General features: G+C 30.7%; 3 protein-coding genes and 1 non-coding gene across 4 annotated transcripts; 2 read left to right on the forward strand and 2 right to left on the reverse strand.

Annotated features, from left to right (window-relative positions):
• The first annotated feature begins 1,544 nt into the window (after nucleotides 1-1,544).
• On the forward strand, nucleotides 1,545-5,166 carry LOC126679480 (cytochrome P450 85A-like). Its single transcript, XM_050374520.2, has 9 exons — nucleotides 1,545-1,833; nucleotides 2,179-2,500; nucleotides 2,638-2,787; nucleotides 3,095-3,340; nucleotides 3,433-3,519; nucleotides 3,624-3,702; nucleotides 4,488-4,594; nucleotides 4,697-4,821; nucleotides 4,956-5,166. Exons 1-9 carry the CDS (start codon nucleotides 1,643-1,645, stop codon nucleotides 5,044-5,046), a joined length of 1,398 nt encoding a protein of 465 aa, XP_050230477.1. The 5' UTR covers nucleotides 1,545-1,642; the 3' UTR covers nucleotides 5,047-5,166.
• A 3,371-nt stretch (nucleotides 5,167-8,537) lies between these two features.
• On the forward strand, nucleotides 8,538-10,760 carry LOC126678767 (UDP-arabinopyranose mutase 1). The gene is made up of 4 exons (XM_050373669.2): nucleotides 8,538-9,090; nucleotides 9,479-9,729; nucleotides 9,828-9,996; nucleotides 10,231-10,760. The coding sequence occupies exons 1-4, from the start codon at nucleotides 8,746-8,748 to the stop codon at nucleotides 10,573-10,575; spliced, it is 1,110 nt and encodes a 369-aa protein (XP_050229626.1). The 5' UTR covers nucleotides 8,538-8,745; the 3' UTR covers nucleotides 10,576-10,760.
• Nucleotides 10,761-10,927: 167 nt separating this feature from the next.
• Nucleotides 10,928-10,999, reverse strand: TRNAD-GUC (transfer RNA aspartic acid (anticodon GUC)). The gene has a single exon. It is a non-coding gene; the product is annotated as a tRNA-Asp (tRNA).
• Nucleotides 11,000-11,606: 607 nt separating this feature from the next.
• On the reverse strand, nucleotides 11,607-16,907 carry LOC126678012 (tRNA (guanine(26)-N(2))-dimethyltransferase 2-like). Its single transcript, XM_050372861.2, has 12 exons — nucleotides 16,432-16,907; nucleotides 15,202-15,579; nucleotides 14,961-15,048; nucleotides 14,626-14,747; nucleotides 14,369-14,508; nucleotides 14,216-14,288; nucleotides 13,932-14,020; nucleotides 13,732-13,837; nucleotides 13,204-13,416; nucleotides 12,650-12,844; nucleotides 12,351-12,428; nucleotides 11,607-12,248 (listed from the first exon to the last, which is right to left on the reverse strand). The coding sequence occupies exons 1-12, from the start codon at nucleotides 16,519-16,521 to the stop codon at nucleotides 12,003-12,005; spliced, it is 1,818 nt and encodes a 605-aa protein (XP_050228818.1). The 5' UTR covers nucleotides 16,522-16,907; the 3' UTR covers nucleotides 11,607-12,002.
• Nucleotides 16,908-18,376: the final 1,469 nt, after the last annotated feature.

Raw genomic sequence — 18,376 nt, forward strand, 5'->3', positions numbered from 1 at the left:
AAACAAATAAAGAATAAAGAGTGATAAAGTTGTTTATGGAAATTAAAACCAACATTTGTGCTAATTTAAATAAAAATAATTTTAGAATAAAATAAGAAATTAAATAAATTAAAATTAAAGAAAGTTAAAAAAATATTTCAAGCTTTTCATATATGTCATAATTTACAAAACAAAATCCCATATTTGACTTCTATTTATATTTTTCTCCATGATCTAATCTCGCGGGACATTTTTAGTATTAGTAAACTAAATTAAAATACTAAAATAAAAAAATAAAATTTCAATTTGATCTTTAAACTTATATTTAGCACAAATATAGATTATGAATTTATGATATTTAATGGATTAATAAATATTGTTCATTTAATTTTTACTTCTTTTATTTTCAATTTTTAATTTTTTTAAATTCCTATAAAACAATTTAAAGCTAAAAATAATTATTTTAAAAAATAAAAAATTAATAAAAAATTAAATATAAATTAAATTCGTTAACTCGCTGAATTTTATAATACTATGATATTTATTTGGACATATTAAAAATAAAAATTTATATACTAAATTGAAAGACTCGATTGATTAAAATAAATAAATAAAATGAGTAAAATCGTTGAAGTTAATAAGAATAAAAGGCTAACAAAAGTGTAAATTAAAATAGAAAAAAAGTGCAAAAATAACTCCCATGTATATTCTGTGTCTCTAATTGGCACTTTATGTATTTCGGATCTCAAATATGACCTTAATGTTGTGAAGAAGTATCAAAAAAATACAAAAAAAGGTGACATTAAATAGAAATGTGTACGGCATTAAACGGAAATGTTAACGGAAGAGTCTTTTTGATGCCTTTTCAATATATTATGGTCATTTTTAGATTCAAAATACATGAGGTGAAAAAATAAGATCAAGCTATACATCAGAGTCATTTTTGAACCTTTCCTCATTAAAATATACGGAACACACTTTGAATAAGATGCCCTTCGAACATTCTACTCCCTCTATTTCAATATAATAATCCACTTTCTTCTTTTTTGTCTCAAATAGTTGTCTATATTCCTAATAAATATCAATTAAAAGTATTGATTTTTGCATTGTTCTTATTTAAAATTTTCCATTTAATGTTATTAGTTCAAAAAGTAAATTAGTTATAATATTTAATAAGGGTATGCTAATAAAATAAAATTATAAAAAGTTAAAATATTAATTGTGTTTTTAAATTATATAAAAAGAAAAAATGGACTGTTATTTTAGGATGAAAGGAGAATGACATAGTAAAATTTTCAACAAACATTCAAAGTTGAGTTTCAGACCATTTGAAGTCAAAGTTGTTGGAAAGAGTGAAATTAAATTAATTTTATTTTTGTTTAGATTAAAAAGATAGTTTTAGCCATTTAATTTCCCCAGTAATGCTTTTACTATTACCCTGAAAAACTAGGGGTAGGGTCCTTTCCTGAGTAGGGTGCATGGTTTGGCCTATCTGGCAATTCTCTCTCTTTATCTCAAGAATACATGCTTATAATAACTACTTCAAAAACTTCTATATATATGCACCCTTCTAACTCATACTACCTTCAACTTATACCAAACTATAACCCACTCAACACCTTCTCATACCAGTAACCATTTTTTGCTGTTGAAGAGAAGAGCAATGGCTATTTTAATGGTGATTGTTTTTTTAATTATATTTTTGCTCTGCCTCTCCTCTGCTTTGTTGAGATGGAATGAGGTTAAGTACATGAAGAAAGGTCTGCCTCCTGGTACTATGGGTTGGCCAGTTTTTGGTGAAACCACTGAGTTTCTTAAACAAGGTCCTAATTTTATGAAAAACCAAAGAGCAAGGTGATTCATTTTTTTAATATTTTTTTTGTAATATGTTTCTGAATGTTCATATATGAAAAGGGTAATTTCAGTTTTTGCTGTTTATGATTTGATTTTCTTAAACATAGGCTAGCTAGCCTTAAAAAAATCTTCAAAAAAGTGAAATTTCTTTTTCATTTCATTTCAGTTTTGCCCTCTTCAATCAGCTTTTTGGGTAGTGGAGATTGGTCCATCATAGCCCATAAAAGTTACCTATAAAACCCATCTTTTCAATCAAGCAAAGGGTGTTAGTTAAAACAGTTGAAAAGGGTTATTATCTTGTAAAAAAACTTAACTTTTTTATCTAACTTTTCATTTTTTTTATAGGTATGGTAATTTTTTCAAATCCCACATACTTGGGTGTCCTACAATAGTGTCAATGGATCCAGAAGTGAATAGATTCATACTAATGAATGAGGCAAAAGGGCTTGTAGCTGGCTATCCACAGTCCATGTTGGACATACTAGGGAAATGTAATATTGCAGCGGTTCATGGCTCCACCCATAAGTACATGAGAGGTGCACTATTGAACCTCATTAGCCCCACTATGATCAGACATCAACTTTTGCCAACAATTGATGTCTTCATCAGATCCCACCTCAGCAATTGGCATGGCCAAATTATTGACATTCAACACAAAACCAAAGAGGTATGCTACTACTAGTATATGTCAATCTTTGTGTGTCCAATTATTACTTTGTTTACTTAATTGATTAATTAGCTTTATTAGTTCTAATTATTATCAAAAGTTTTACTAATAAGTTTCTCTAATTAATGTTTATGTAGATGGCACTTCTCTCTTCACTTAAACAAGTTGCTGGTGCTGATTCTGCCTCATTCTCTCAAGCATTCATGCCTGAGTTTGTCAAGCTTGTTTTAGGCACTTTGTCACTTCCAATTGATCTCCCCGGCACCAATTATCGTCGCGGATTTCAAGTAATTTTTTTCATTTCCATCATTTTTTTTAAATAAGTACTATCAACTCTCGAGGTTAGGTTGAATTTACCATTTTCCTTCTGTCTTTTTGTAAAATTTATATTCCCCTTGACATTTTAATTTTATGTAATTGGAATCCTTTATAAGGGATTTCATTTGTGTAATACTTAAATATCAGGGAGTAAATAGTGATTTTAAAAAATTCAGGGAGAAAATGATATATTGACATAATATCAGGGGGTTAATTGTAATTATTCCATTTTTTTAATTACACACTAATAATTTCTATATTTACTATGTTTTACAGGCTAGGAAGAATATTGTGAGCTTATTGAGACAAGTAATGGAAAATAGAAGAAAATCAAATGAAATATATGAAGACATGCTGGGTTGCCTCATGAAAACTGAAGATAATAGACATAAGCTTAGTGATGATGAGATAATTGATCAAATTATTACAGTTTTATACTCTGGTTATGAAACTGTTTCTACTACTTCAATGATGTCACTCAAATATTTGCATGATCACCCTCAATTTCTTGAAGAATTAAGAGTAAGTATTAATTAAGAAAAAAAAATTACATAAGTATTTTTTACTGTTTATGGTAATAAAAGTACTAATTAGCTTAATGATTGAATTTGCAGAAGGAGCATTTAGCAATTAGAGAAAAGAAAAAACCAGAGGATCCGATTAATTTCGATGACCTTAAAACGATGCGTTTTACTCGTGCGGTAAGAATTTTATAACTACTGAAATTTGATAATGATTATGTTTTTGATTTGTTGATATGGTAATGATTTGATGAGTTATGTTGTTATGATGGGCAATGATGCAGGTGATCTTTGAGACTTCAAGATTAGCAACAATAGTTAATGGGGTGTTGAGGAAAACTACTAAAGAAATGGAAATAAATGGTGAGTTTTTTAAAAAGTTTGTAATAAAATATTTAATGTCTCTTTTTGCTAAAGTTCTGTTGTCTTTATGGGCTCAAGAAGCTGTTTTGCAGCTAGTAGTTGCTGTTTTTTTGCAACTTTTATCATTAATAGAATATACTTTAAATATAATAGGGTGTGCAATAAAATAAAGTAAACCGAATTCACCGAACAAAACTAATAAATTCGGTTCGGTTTGTTGCAGTTTTAGGTTTTTTTTTTGGTTTGAACCAAACTGAACTCTTAAAATCAATCGAATCAACTGGTTTAGTTTAATCAGTTTAATTTTTTTTTATTTTACTAAAGTTTAGACTGAATTTGATTTTTTTAAAAGAAATTTTTTGATTTAGTTTAATTCGGTATGGATATAATGGACAACTCTAAGTATAATCATCTTCTTCCTCCCTTTTGTGGACCTTACTCTTACATGATTTACATAGCATACCTACCAATCCAGCTAGGCCACTCCTTTTGCTGCCCTAATTTTTGTTTTAGTTATTTTCGAAATGACTAGTATTGTAAGAGGTCAGCATTTTAAATCTGAACACCCATCACTTATGCACACGACCAGAACTAAGGGACAGAGTGGGCGACCGCTTATTAGCCGTCAGTCACCGGTTGTCTTAATTTATTTCATATTTTTTAAAATATTATTATTTTGTAATTTTATTATATTTCGCCTTCTGTCTATACTCCGCGCTACCTAATTTATTGTTATAGTAGATTATGCATTAGCTAATGACATTTTGTTTCTTTGAAAATCTCAGGATTTGTGATTCCTGAAGGATGGAGAATTTATGTTTACACTAGGGAGATAAATTATGATCCCTACTTGTATCCAGATCCATTTACTTTCAACCCATGGAGATGGATGGTTAGTGTCAATTAAATTATAATTTATTATCGTGATAAATTTTCATATTAGAAAGCAATTAAGTACATTTTAAGTGACCAATCTATAATTTACTTAATGCAGGACAAAAGTTTGGAATCTCAAAACTATCTCTTCATTTTTGGAGGAGGTACCAGGCATTGTCCTGGAAAGGAACTAGGAATTGCAGAAATTTCAGTATTTCTTCACTATTTTGTAACTAGATACAGGTAATTTTTACTATTACATAACTTATTGATTTGGTTTGATTTTAATTGAATGCGTACCCTTACTAGTACCTACTTAATTATTTTTGAAGAGGGTAAATTGGACTAATGTGAGTAAATTGTGTACTAAATTGCAGATGGGAAGAAGTTGGAGGGGACACTCTGATGAAATTTCCAAGAGTTGAAGCTCCAAATGGATATCATCTTAGGGTTTCATCTTACAATTAAGTCCAACCTTTGAATGTACATAAGAGAGATTTATACACATGTTAAAAATAAGAGATAAAAGATGTACAGTGATCTTCTAACATAATTGAAAGTGAGTCATCACCACATTTAGCTCCTCCATTTTTCCATCTATTGAATTTGGTTCAGAGTTCCATAATAAAAGTGCAGTCGTGCTAACAACATGTGAAATAGACGTACTTTATTCCCGTGACTAAGGGACCTAATATCTAAAAAAATATACAGGCTCGATACTAATAAATAAAAATATAATAGATTCTATGTCATAAAATTGATAAATATAGTAATTTAAATACACATCTAGCTATAGATAAATACAGAGTACAGACCTTTATGATAAGGCAGTATTTCACCTAAAAACTTTTTTATTTTATTTTTTTATTATTATTGTCAAGTGAGTCTGCAAAAGAAATAATTGGGCTTCAATAGATTGATGTTGAATCATAAATTTAGAAATTTCCCAAGATTCATGGACAAGTTCAAGCTAATCAAGGCTTTTCTATTAAATCCAGATTATGTCCAGCTCCATTTTTCACTTTGAAGTTAGACTTCTAGTGGGTTGGGCCAAGAAAAGTGAGGTTTCCATAAAATTATCTAAAAATGAAAATATTTGCAAAACCTAATTCCAAAACAGTAATTTTGATAGTTTACTCAGCACACTGGAATTTAATTTTTTATTATGTCACGTTACTGTATGTGACATTTTATTTAAATTTCTTATGACAATTTATATAGAAGTACTCTATTCACTTAAATATCAACTCATTTCTTCATAGTTGCAAATATTTTACATCAAAAATTTAGTTCATAATGTTAATACATGTTTAGTTAATTTATTTCAATAGTTGCAAATATGCTTCGTGTGGAAAGAAAATGAAACTCCTCATTTTTTGTTTATTTTGTTATTAACTGACTTTTACAAATCGTGATTGATTCTGAAAAAATGTATATATTTGGTGAATTTATATAACACTGATCTTATAATGTAGGAATATTGAGATGAGTTTTGGCATTTTTATATTCTATCATAAAGTGATAAATTCTATAGATTTTTATATTTTATCATAAAGTGATAAACTCTATACGTGAATATAATATTATGTATATTTAAAGATTTTCCTTATTGAGAGCTTAAATGCTGATATGGAATTTGTTGGCCAATTGAAGTAAAATAAAACAGTTTGCATATATAGCTAGCTAAATTGAAATTTGTCAGCCAAATTAATATATGGACTACTTTAGCAACTTTCCTATAGCAAGTAAAAATCAAATCATTATATTTGGTTGTTAAAATAATATTTAATATTTAGTGTAATGATATGAAAATAAATATGAATTTAGAATATTTAAATTTGAATTATTCTCATTATGGTAAAACAATACTATCTTTTATTTTTTAAAACAATACTATCTTTTACCATAATGAGAATAATTCAAATTTAAAAAATATACTTATATTACTTTATAATTTTTATTTATGATAAATAAATATTTTTATTAAATATTTTATATTGTGTAAAATTAAATAAAAAAATATAATTTTTAAATTTTAATATTTAAAAACTCTCCTAAATAATACTTGAATCATAAAATAAGAGATGATAAGCAAAAATTAAATTGTTTATTGCTCGATTTTTAAATTAAAATTATTTTTTTAAAAAAATATACTTATATTACTTTATAATTTTTATTTATGATAAATAAATATTTTTATTAAATATTTTATATTGTGTAAAATTAAATAAAAAAATATAATTTTTAAATTTTAATATTTAAAAACTCTCCTAAATAATACTTGAATCATAAAATAAGAGATGATAAGCAAAAATTAAATTGTTTATTGCTCGATTTTTAAATTAAAATTATTTTTTTAACAATATAAAAATTATCAAAGAACATTTATGTCTTTTAGTTAAAAAATATAGTATATTATATTAAAATTAATTTTGTACTTTCCGGGAAGTAAAAATTGAAACAAGTAACATTTATCAAACTTCCCATGAACTACACTTTCCGGAAAGTTATTTTCCAGGAATTGTTATAAAACAAACCAAGCGAGGCCTTTATAACATGCTAGTTTATCAATTGAACTAAATTAATTTAAACAAAGGAATTTTAAAAGGAAATATTAATTAGTTTTGAAAAAAAAAATAAACTATGAATCTTGGCTAATTAATCTCATCAGTTAATTTTTGTTATGCACTTATTTTTAAAATTATTATTATAAGACACAACATATATCACGAAGACTCGAACTAAACTGTTATGATGATTAATGATTTATTGGAATTATTATTCGTAATGTTTAAAGGATATTCCATAGAAGTCTATTTACATTGGACCAAAACTTTTATGGAGATTGCATTTGATTTGATTTCATATACTAATACCAAAAGGAGCGAATATGTTGGATAAAAGGAAAATTAATTCTCCATTGACCATATCGTATTTTTCCAATTAAAGCTGCCACCAATAATATCCATTATCTCTTCATAATTGGCATTACAATGAATCCAAAAATAGTTAGGTAATTAAGTTGTGTATATACCTTTTAATATAAAAAATAGGAATTTTTAATGGTGATGTAAACCTCTCTTACCAATCAATTAAGGCAATTACTAATATATTTTTACTTTTGAACCTCAGTCTAATTTTGTTTTCAAAAGAAATTTAGCTTGTCGCATAATTTAATAGTAAAAATGTTATGATCAATATAGTCTGATAGTTAGAACGTTATAATTCAATATGATTTAATAATGGAAAATGTTACATTTCAATATTATTTTTTTAAATTCGATAAAAACACTATAATTCAATAAAATTTAATAGTAATAAGAATGTTATAATTCAATACGAGAGTTTCATATTCGATTCAAAAATGGTATAAGTCTATAAAATCGAATAATAGAAACGTCACAATCCATTAATAAGAATTTTAAATTCGATTCTTCTTTTCTATTATAAATATATAATAATAACAACAATAAAAATAAAAATCAAACTCAAAATTTAGTTTTTTTTTTGTAGAAAGATGTAAATTTCATTATAAAAAGATCAATTACACTCTAACTACGTCAATTGAGCTAGAGAATTATAACAGAACGAATCATCTCCAAAGAATTCCTTGGCTATATTACGAACCGCTCAATTACGAGTAGGTCTATAAAACTAAATGAACAAACATTTAATGATTGACTTAAATTAGTATAAACACTATTAACTTCCTCAATATGTTATTTTTAAACCAAATTAATTTATTCAACTTCTAACAATAAATATTCTTAACATAATTATATAGATACAAGAAATCCCAAAATTAATTTACATTCCAAAAGAGTAAAAAAATAAAATAAGAGCAGAAATGCTAAAGAAATTAAAACTACCATAAAAAGCTAAAAAGTCTCAACACTAGAGGCTAAAATTGAATTAGATTCCATGCATAACATCACTTATTACCAAACTCTTAAAAAAAACTTCTTGGATTGCAATTGATTGAACAAGTCATAGACCGCAACACCACCCACCATTAGAAAACATTTCCAATTTCAGACACGTCTCTGTCTCCTCCTCTACTTCTGCCACTCTTCTCGGCACCCATGTTCCCCTTCTAATCCCTCCTTATAAACCCTTCTAATTCCTCTCCTTTTCCCTACATCTCAACCCTCTCTTTTTTCTCTAACAATGGTGGACCAACCGGCTAAGGATACCTCAAAGGCGACCAAGATTACGCCGCTGCTGAAAGATGAGCTTGATATTGTTATTCCAACTATTCGGAATCTTGATTTTTTGGAAATGTGGAGGCCCTTTTTTGAGCCCTACCATCTGATTATTGTTCAAGATGGGGATCCCACGAAGACTATTAATGTTCCTGAGGGGTTTGATTATGAACTTTATAATAGGAATGATATTAATCGGATTCTTGGTCCTAAGGCTTCTTGTATTTCCTTCAAGGACTCTGCTTGTCGTTGCTTTGGTTATATGGTCTCCAAGAAGAAGTATATCTTCACTATTGATGATGATTGCTTTGTGAGTATTTTTACTTCTTGATCTTTAGTTTAACATGTTTTTTGTTGTTTGTTTTGTTCAATTTTGCATCTGGGTGTTTATTTTTTGCTGTAAAGTTTAGATCTTTGGTGTTTGTTTCAGGAAAAATTGAGTCTTTTTGATCTATTGGGTGATTTTTTTCAAAGCTGTTTTTATGTATCGAGTTGACTTCAATTATACTTATGTTTTGTTTTTGAAGCTAAAATTAGAGTTTTAATTGTCAATTATAGAATTTTATGTTTATAGTGTTGATCTCATGATCTAGATAGCAAAATTGTAGTGTGTTATTTGACTTTGGATAGCTAATTAGGCCATTTTGGTTTGTTAGGATTTCAGTATGTTTTAACTGCTGTAAACGAATGTTTATCAGGTTGCTCAGGATCCATCTGGAAAGCCAATCAATGCACTTGCGCAGCATATCAAGAATCTTCTGTGCCCATCGACTCCATTTTTCTTCAATACCCTTTATGATCCATACAGAGAAGGTGCAGATTTCGTGCGTGGATACCCTTTCAGCCTACGCGAGGGTGTTCCTACTGCTGTTTCCCATGGCCTCTGGCTCAACATCCCTGATTATGATGCTCCTACACAGCTCGTCAAGCCTCTCGAGCGTAACACCAGGTATATGCAATTTCATTGATTGAATAATTCCATTCACAAAATTGCAGTTAGTCAGGAATTTAAATGTAGCATGATGATACTCAATTGTTGTCTGTTAGGTATGTTGATGCTGTCCAAACAATCCCAAAGGGCACCCTTTTCCCTATGTGTGGTATGAATTTGGCTTTCGACCGAGATTTGATCGGACCCGCAATGTACTTTGGTCTCATGGGTGATGGTCAGCCAATTGGTCGTTACGACGACATGTGGGCTGGCTGGTGTATCAAGGTAAGTTACATGTTCAAGCCCTAATCAAAGCTCAATTAACTCTAAAGCTATGTAGTGCATAAACTATTTGCGCGGAAACATGTCGAGTCCTATGTTTCCACGTTTCATTTTGGTTTCAGGATTTCCTTTCCTTTTGAACATATTTTCGTTTCCGCTTCAACTGGCATTTCCATATCCGTGGAACATAGCTCGACAAGTTGACTCACACATGTTATAACAATCACTTATTTGCAGGTGATATGTGACCATATGGGACTAGGAGTGAAGACAGGGCTGCCATACATCTACCACAGCAAGGCAAGCAATCCATTTGTAAACCTAAGGAAAGAGTACAAAGGTATATACTGGCAGGAAGAGATCATTCCATTTTTCCAAGCTGTAAGTCTTCCAAAAGACTGCACCACTGTCCAAAAATGCTACATTGAACTCTCCAAGCTTGTTAAGGAAAAGCTTAGCAAAGTCGATCCTTACTTTGATAAGCTTGCTGATGCTATGGTCACTTGGATTGATGCCTGGGACGAGCTTAACCCGTCATCATCTGCTGCTCCTGCTAAACTTGCTGCCAATGGCAGTGCATAATTTATTAAAGTTTTGATTACGCTTTTGTTTTATCATCCTTTTGTGTTTAATTTAATTTTATTACGTTGAGAGAAAAGTAGAAGAGAACAAAAAAGTGATGTTTTTATTTATGGTGTAATTTTTGTTTTTGTTCATTAACTTATTGTTATGAGTTTTTTGAGAAATTAATAAAACAGTTTTTCTTATATGTTTTGTTTGGTTGTTTGATGAATGTTATCATATTTTCTAAAAACAAAAACTGAAGTGTTAATCTTAGTACTCTAGTCTTAATTTGTGCTTAATCATAAACTCAGCTATTATTTTGAACCCAAAATAAGAAGATTGGAGATACATATAAAAAAGACAAAATAGACGCCGTTGCCGCGGATCGAACCCGGGTCACCCGCGTGACAGGCGGGAATACTTACCACTATACTACAACGACCTTGTTGTGTTAATATTTCTATATTTTTGACAAATTTTGTATGAGATTCTTTTTAATGGGCACGTTAACCTCAACTAAGCAAGAATCTCCATTTCTCTAATTATTAAAAAACAAATCTATTTACTTGTATCAAATTTAATTCACCAAATTGTTAGATGATAAGAGAAGTTATGAATGACAATATATGTTACTATCTTATTCCATTTCATATGTTACTCTCTTTATTCACCATGTGTGTAAAGCACTAATTCTTATGTATTAGATATTTAACATATTAATGTTATAAATGTGGTATAGTTAAAAAAATATTCACTAAATTGGTTTTCAGTAAATATATAGTGAAGAAAGTAATATAAAAATGTAGAAACAAACTCATTTAGATGTTATCTTATTAGAAAGGATTGGGATTCCCTCAAGGTCAAATGAACTTGAGGGGGTCATGTTCATAATCTCTACCGTTCATTATAAAATGAATGGTGTGGATTAATTTGATTAAAATTGTACCTTTTTGATCTACACCGAATGAACGGTCCCAATCCTATTAGAAATCATAAGCTATCTCCAACAAATAGAATTAAGCTGAAATGTAATTTGCATATTGAAAAAGTAGAGCCTAAAAGATTGGTTTCAATATTGCACAAATGGCATGTGAAATCATAAACAAAGCCTTAATTCCAATTAAAATACAATTCTTGAAATTTCTTATGGTGAACAGCACCTTGTTCCTATTTTTTTTTTTTTAACAAATAAATAATAAGCTATCATAGCCAAATAAACTAGTAAAAGATTTTACATCCAACTCAAAATTGGCGCAAGATTGCTTTACATGTCACAAAGTATGCAAACTTCAAAGGCAATCTGCAAATTTGTTTAGCGGCTGAGAACTTACGCTTGTAAATGATGCCTCCTATCAGCAGATGAATGTGATTTGACCAGAGGAATAACAAAAAAGATCCAAGAAAACCAGGTTCAGAGGTGAACTGATGAAATGAAGAGTTTATTCTTACGAAACGGGGGTTGAATCCTCCGTACCCTCGGTCTTTTGGCGTTTCGGCTGGGGATCTTCATTGCTTTCTTGGTTGAGATGTCCATTGATTGCCTCTGGACCCAGAAGAGAGACGTGTTTGCTGGTAATATGACGACCTGCTCTAAGTTTAGGACCCCAGTGTCTTTCGGGATTTGGAAGGAAGCGAGCAACTTTCTTTGCTTGTGCTTTGCTAAGAGATGCAACAGCTCGGGCAAAATTTGCCTGCACAAAAAAAGAGGCAAAGGGATAGAGAAGGTGTTCTTAAATGCCAATGCAAAATAAAGCAGTAGAAAAAACAAATTAAAATCTGAAACTTTCACATACTTGAATAACGGGTTCTTTGGCAAGAATCACACTTCCTGGTTGATCACGTGGTTGAGTTTTCACAGGATGATTTTTGACCTGTATAAGAAAACCGTGATTTGAAGGTAGTTAGACAGAAGAAAGGGATGAGCAGAGATGAAGAGACCCCAAGAAAAATGTACATCAAAGCCAGATTTCAATTGCATAAATCATCAAACAGGCTAACACAGTGAAATTGAAAACAAACAAAATATAAAATAATATAGCTTATAACTCACACAAATCAAGCAGAGAGAGGATATTGAGCAAGAAATACTTACCCAGCATCTCATTATATCCCAAATCACATCCATTGGAGCATCTGATTTTAACCCCAAAGGATTTACATGTGTTCCAGAGATACGATATCCTGCATTTATTACGGCAGAACGGAAGATTACTGCAGACGGGGAAGTGCATTTTAGTGTTGAACATAGGTTGTGCAGACTCAAGAACAGAGGAACATCAGGCAATTCCTGCAAATAGTGCAATATGAGAATAAGAAACCCATTTTGGAAAGACACAAGCCAAACTGCAAAGAACAGAGCCCTTGCAATCTTTCCCCTACAGTTACGTAAAGAAGATGCAATCTTCTAATCAATTATTTCCTTTAAATATCAAACTATGAATGGAAAATTTGTCAAATGCTGTAAAGAAAACATATTTTTTAACATAATCTGTCACTTGGATTATTAAACTGCCTCTCTTTCAAGTGAAAACACTGACCAAATGGTAAAAGCAAAGTGGCTTAGTAACACTGATTTAAGCTAGTGATTCTTCATGGAATGTTAACGAACCTTTGAACATATATATGCATTGGTCAATAATAACATACCTCAGATATTGTTGTCAGGATAGCAGAGATGTGATCGTAAGCAGGATAACGGTCCTTCATAGATTTTACAGATTCTAAAATGGAAGTGACCCACTCTTGCTCGTGTATAGGAGCGGACCATATAGGACCGCCCATGTTGAATTTCTTCCCACAGTCGCTGCACTCTTGAGGAACAGCTGGACCAAACCCAGGCATATATCTCACACTGCTGTTCTGAAAAAGAAAAACAGATGCTATATCAAGATCTATAATTATTTAAAAGTGGAATAAACCAAGGAAACAATGTAGGCCTAGGGACACGACTTCCTCACTCCCATAACTTCATATCGCTTGTCCTAAACAATTTGCAAAACTTTTGAGAAGCAATTTGGATTAAAAATATAGACATTCTTATATTCTCAAGAGTAGGAAAGTTGCAGCTGAAAATGACCAAGTACTTGCCATCAAGTTGATCAGTTAATGCAAATTCAGGACAGTAACACTTTAAAAGAATATCTACATTATGTGACATATCAAAATGATGCGGACCTTGGCTACAGTCCTTCCAATTTGCTGAAGATGAAATGAATCACAACCGATGCATTGATAAACATACGAAAGCTTAAGAGGAGTGTTTTTCATTGCACTTGCAGAACTGCAAACAAGAATTTGAACTTATTATCAAACATAAATAGATGTACATTTTCTTGTTGTAACATATATTCAATCAGAATAAATAAGCCACATACGTGTATATCCGAACAAACACTCGAACATAGAAGTCCATTTGGACAGATAGCACAGGAACAATGTAGCGCTTGTAGCGATTTGCATGGCTCTGCATTAGAAAAAGATACATATACGATTACTCATACAATATTAAAATTCTTGAATACAAGAACTATAATTTACATCAAGGAAAAGGCCTACAAATACATGCAAGGAACAAAGGACTCTCCCAATACCCAGACAGAGGATCTAAGATTTATCATTACACAAAGAGCGCCATAACAATTTTTTCATAATTAGATACCTCAATGCAAGCAAGAAGAATCCTCAGAGCCATCTCATGGCAATATTTTCCTCTCAGTGGATAAGAGCCATACCTAATAGCATAAATATTTGTCAAAAGATAACTCATGATTATCAAACCATAATTCAGATGTAGAAAAAGGAATACTCTTACTTGGAATAGCAAACCTCGCCATTGCCTCCACAAAGCACTGCCATATCGGTTGCTGTACACATTAACATACCACCATCGGCAACAGATTGAACTGCAGAATCCAAAAATATTGAAGGTGATCCATAAGGATCAAGATCGACCTGAAACAGTATAATCCAATAAAGAGAGTAAGTCTTTCTAACAGAACATAACCGCATCCATTGGTCATGCCCAATTTTAGGAAAATGATATCAAATATTGAGATAAGATATGCATACCATATCAAATTCTTTTGGGTGGGTGAGCATATATACACGGGCATCAGTGAGATGTGATTCCACCTTAGAAATTGCCACTGAACCATTGAACTTTATATTTCTCTTGCATGCTTCAACTGATGCTGCATAGCCAAAAACACATCACACTTCTAATGTGCAATTTATTAATGGTAAGAAATCCCTTCATAATCTACATTTGTTGATGTTATCTCATTTGGGAACCAAAATCTACATTTGTTTCCTGAGTTCAATTTCTGCATTAATATCAGAACAAGTTTATCCAAATCAACGAAAAGGAAAAAACCTGGAATGCCTAGCTAGCATCCAAAAGTTACCTGGATCATTGTCCAATGCCACTACTTGGCCAATTCCTTCAATCTCACGAGCATATCTTAAAGCTCTTAACCCAGAAGCGGACAGTGCCTAAAGATACAGAAGGCAGTACTTTAGTCATGACTGAATAAAAATACAAAATACAAAATGATGAAATAAAACAGACAATAAACTCCATAAAAGCAAATAAATTAACTACAAGAGGAATTAACTAAATAGAAAAAAAGAGATTCAGCATCAAACCTCAAGAACTCTTGGCGGCTCCAACTCTCGAATTTTACGGTCTGGTATCTTCCCTGGTTCTTCTGATATGCTAGAAGGTTCTTCCTGAATTTTTTCATCTGGCCCTTCACTGTCTCCATTTACTTTTACATTAACCATAGTCGCAGTCACTTCTTCAGCAGCAGATTCAGAAGCATCTTTCTCAGATATCTTTTCCTCACATTTTCCATTCAATTTTTCATCATCTCCAGTAGGCTCATCAGCAGCAGATCCAGAAGCATCTTTCTCAGATGCCTTTTGAGCAGATTTTGTTTTTCTGGACAACCATGCTTCATGCTCCTCTTTGCGTTTGGATATAAATGTCCTCAGGACAGCAATAGATAGATCTCTGTTGTGAACCTGCGCATTTTATAGTTCATTCTTTTAGGATTCTCCTAATATACAAGCCACCAAAATCCTAGTGCAGAAGATAAGTGACCTCACAAACAAAAACTAAGCTTTGTTATTGTTGCTAATTAATGGCATAAGTCATCTAAGTGAAACACAGAAAAGTCCAATCAACAATGCCCGAGTTCTTTCTGTCGCTAAATTTGAGAAGTTACCTTCTAAACTTATAAGTAGTAGTTGACAACATACTAACTGGTAAAGTATAACCACATGATGAAATTATCACAACCGATAAGTGTCAATTAGAGATAAATACATGAGACACCCAAGTATTCCTTGCTCCTAATAACCAACTATAAACTATGTTTCCTCACTATTATACAATTGTATCAAACAAAATTAGCCAACGCCGAGAATTCTTAAGGTTGCATCATTTGAATTGGGTTCCAATATTCGCTGTCTAATATAGAGCTAGCTAAACATGTTAAAGTTACAAAATTACTTCAATCACTACTTCAACAAGCAATTGAAAGAGAGAGTACAAAATAGAGTTAAAAATGTTAAAACTTACTAATGCAAACACAACAATGCTCCTACCAACTTAAGGGGGGGAAAGGAAGTTATGTCATCTGCACATTCAAATTTTTACAAAAAATCTAACACCAATTAAATTCAAAACAAAGCTCAATCATCAAAAGTCACCAATCAGAACAACAATCCATATCCTGTTTCTCTTCCTAAACAAATCATTAATAACTTCAAATTTGTACAATGAACTCAGTAAACATCAGCTAAAAACTTAACATTTACTACTCAACCTAAACAAACAACATTAAAAAAAGATACATAAATTGAATTGGGTACCTGGGCTTTGTTGAAAAAGACTTTATTTTTATTGTGCATGAGAATCTCAGCTTCTCCTTCCTTAATAATGCTGTAATCATTGAGATCCATTTTTTTACTCAGCTGCACAATCTTCAAACTTTGTTCTCCTTCTTTCTTCTTGTTAGTGAAGAATCAAAGGATACTGATATTTAACAATGACAGGCTCAATTTTTTTGTTGGGTAAGAGATTATTTTCAATGGATTTTAGAGGTTGTTTAAGAATTTAAATTTTAAATTCTTTTTTTTTTTTTTTGAATTTAAGAATTCGAAGCTGAAGTGCACAGAAATAAAGAGTTTAAATTTATATGGGGAGAAACCACCAAGGCACTAACCACACCCTCAACTTCTTCACGAATGGTTTTTGCAACTGCGCTTAAACCCTAATTCCCCAAACCGGTTTATGTTAGCATTTCCTCGTAGTTTGCTGCTAAATTGAGCTGGAGGGTTGTCTCTTAATTGGCTGGGCTGTAGGTCGTGGGGTATGGCTCGCATATGAGATTCAGACTTTAACTTGAACTTAATTTTTTTTTTTTAGATTTAAGTTGTAATTTGCCCCTTCAACTTGTAAGTAATGAACAATTAACACATAAATCAATTTTATCGGCAAATCAATACACGAATTTGGTGATTATGGGCAATTAGTTTATTTTGGCAAATTAACTTACAAGTTAAAGGAGACTAATTGCCAATTCAGGATACAATTAACTTACAAATTAAAGGGAAAAATTGTCAAAATGGGGCTAATTGCCCATAATCATCAAGTTCGTGTACTGATTTGTCCACAAAGTTAATTTATATGTTAATTGCTCATTGCTTACAAGTTGAGGGGGCATATTGCCACTTAAGTCATTTTTTTTATTCTCATAAAATATACTATAAAATACCTTCTTATCAACATAAAAATATAAATATTTATTTGATCTTTTAAACTTATTCACATCCTTTTCTTTGATAAAATATACTCTCTCCCGTTTAAGAAAAGACTGTTCCATTTTATATCTTTCATTTTTATCTTTTTAGTTATTTCAAATTTTCAATATCCATTAAATGCAATTTACAATATATTTATTGTATTATTAGGTAAAATTATATTAATTAATAGAAGTAAACATGATAAAATAAAATGTTGTCGTATTTTATTAATTTTGGTGTAAAATTTATTTATCCTTTTTTAAAAGAGACGGAAAAAAGTAATTTTTTTATAATTAGAAAAGAAGAGCGCTTGTGGAAAAAATTGAACACGTGACCTAAGAGTTTGACGTCTAAACTTATTTATTTTTTTAAAAACTGTCTTAATCTAGCGCTTATTGACTTATAGCTCATTGATATAATTTTTTTTTATTTCTATTATTCAATTGGCAATTTTAAGCCATTTTTCATATAGATATATAAATAAAGTAACATCAATCATACATACACTTATCATTATTTATATTTATTTTAAATAACAATAATAATTTTATTTTATATTATTATAAAATGATAAAATTTTCACCCTTAGAACAATTTCATATAAAATATGTGTTTAAACTAGTGTTTTAAAAATCGGACCGGACCAGTCAAACCGAAATTTAGCTAGTGGTCAGGTTTAAAATCTACAAAAAATCGTAATTCTTGTCAGTTTGGACCGGATCGAAGCGGACAAGTCGGTCATTGAACTGCTGATTGAACCGATTGGACCGCTATCAAATCGGATTAAGATAATTATCGACGAAAAATTTTATCGCTATATACCTATAATTTGTCGTTAATTTTAGTTTTATTTATTTTTTAAAAATGTCACTGAACTGGTTAAACCGGGGATCGATGGCCTCACCAGTTCAGCCATTGATTTGGTTTTTAAAATGCTAGTTTAAACCAAAAAAATAACAGTGAAGCATCTAAACAAGAAAATTACGTACAAATAATGGACAAAATTAGGAGT

Source organism: Mercurialis annua, linkage group LG4 (assembly GCF_937616625.2).
Source record: "Mercurialis annua linkage group LG4, ddMerAnnu1.2, whole genome shotgun sequence".
Taxonomy (NCBI): Eukaryota; Viridiplantae; Streptophyta; class Magnoliopsida; order Malpighiales; family Euphorbiaceae; genus Mercurialis; species Mercurialis annua.

What these genes read in the sequence shown, in the direction of transcription:
- LOC126678012 (XM_050372861.2), bottom strand. Translation starts at nt 16,521, where the DNA reads ATGGATCTCAATGATTACAGCATTATTAAGGAAGGAGAAGCTGAGATT. An exon ending in GGCATTGGACAATGATCCAG is followed by an intron (nt 14,748 to 14,960) that starts GTAACTTTTGGA and finishes TTGGCTATGCAG; the next exon opens with CATCAGTTGAAGCATGCAAG. An exon ending in GGGATATAATGAGATGCTGG is followed by an intron (nt 12,429 to 12,649) that starts GTAAGTATTTCT and finishes TTTCTTATACAG; the next exon opens with GTCAAAAATCATCCTGTGAA.
- LOC126678767 (XM_050373669.2), top strand. Translation starts at nt 8,746, where the DNA reads ATGGTGGACCAACCGGCTAAGGATACCTCAAAGGCGACCAAGATTACG. An exon ending in CTATTGATGATGATTGCTTT is followed by an intron (nt 9,091 to 9,478) that starts GTGAGTATTTTT and finishes AATGTTTATCAG; the next exon opens with GTTGCTCAGGATCCATCTGG. An exon ending in GGGCTGGCTGGTGTATCAAG is followed by an intron (nt 9,997 to 10,230) that starts GTAAGTTACATG and finishes ACTTATTTGCAG; the next exon opens with GTGATATGTGACCATATGGG.
- LOC126679480 (XM_050374520.2), top strand. Translation starts at nt 1,643, where the DNA reads ATGGCTATTTTAATGGTGATTGTTTTTTTAATTATATTTTTGCTCTGC. An exon ending in AATTTCTTGAAGAATTAAGA is followed by an intron (nt 3,341 to 3,432) that starts GTAAGTATTAAT and finishes TTGAATTTGCAG; the next exon opens with AAGGAGCATTTAGCAATTAG. An exon ending in CGATGCGTTTTACTCGTGCG is followed by an intron (nt 3,520 to 3,623) that starts GTAAGAATTTTA and finishes GCAATGATGCAG; the next exon opens with GTGATCTTTGAGACTTCAAG.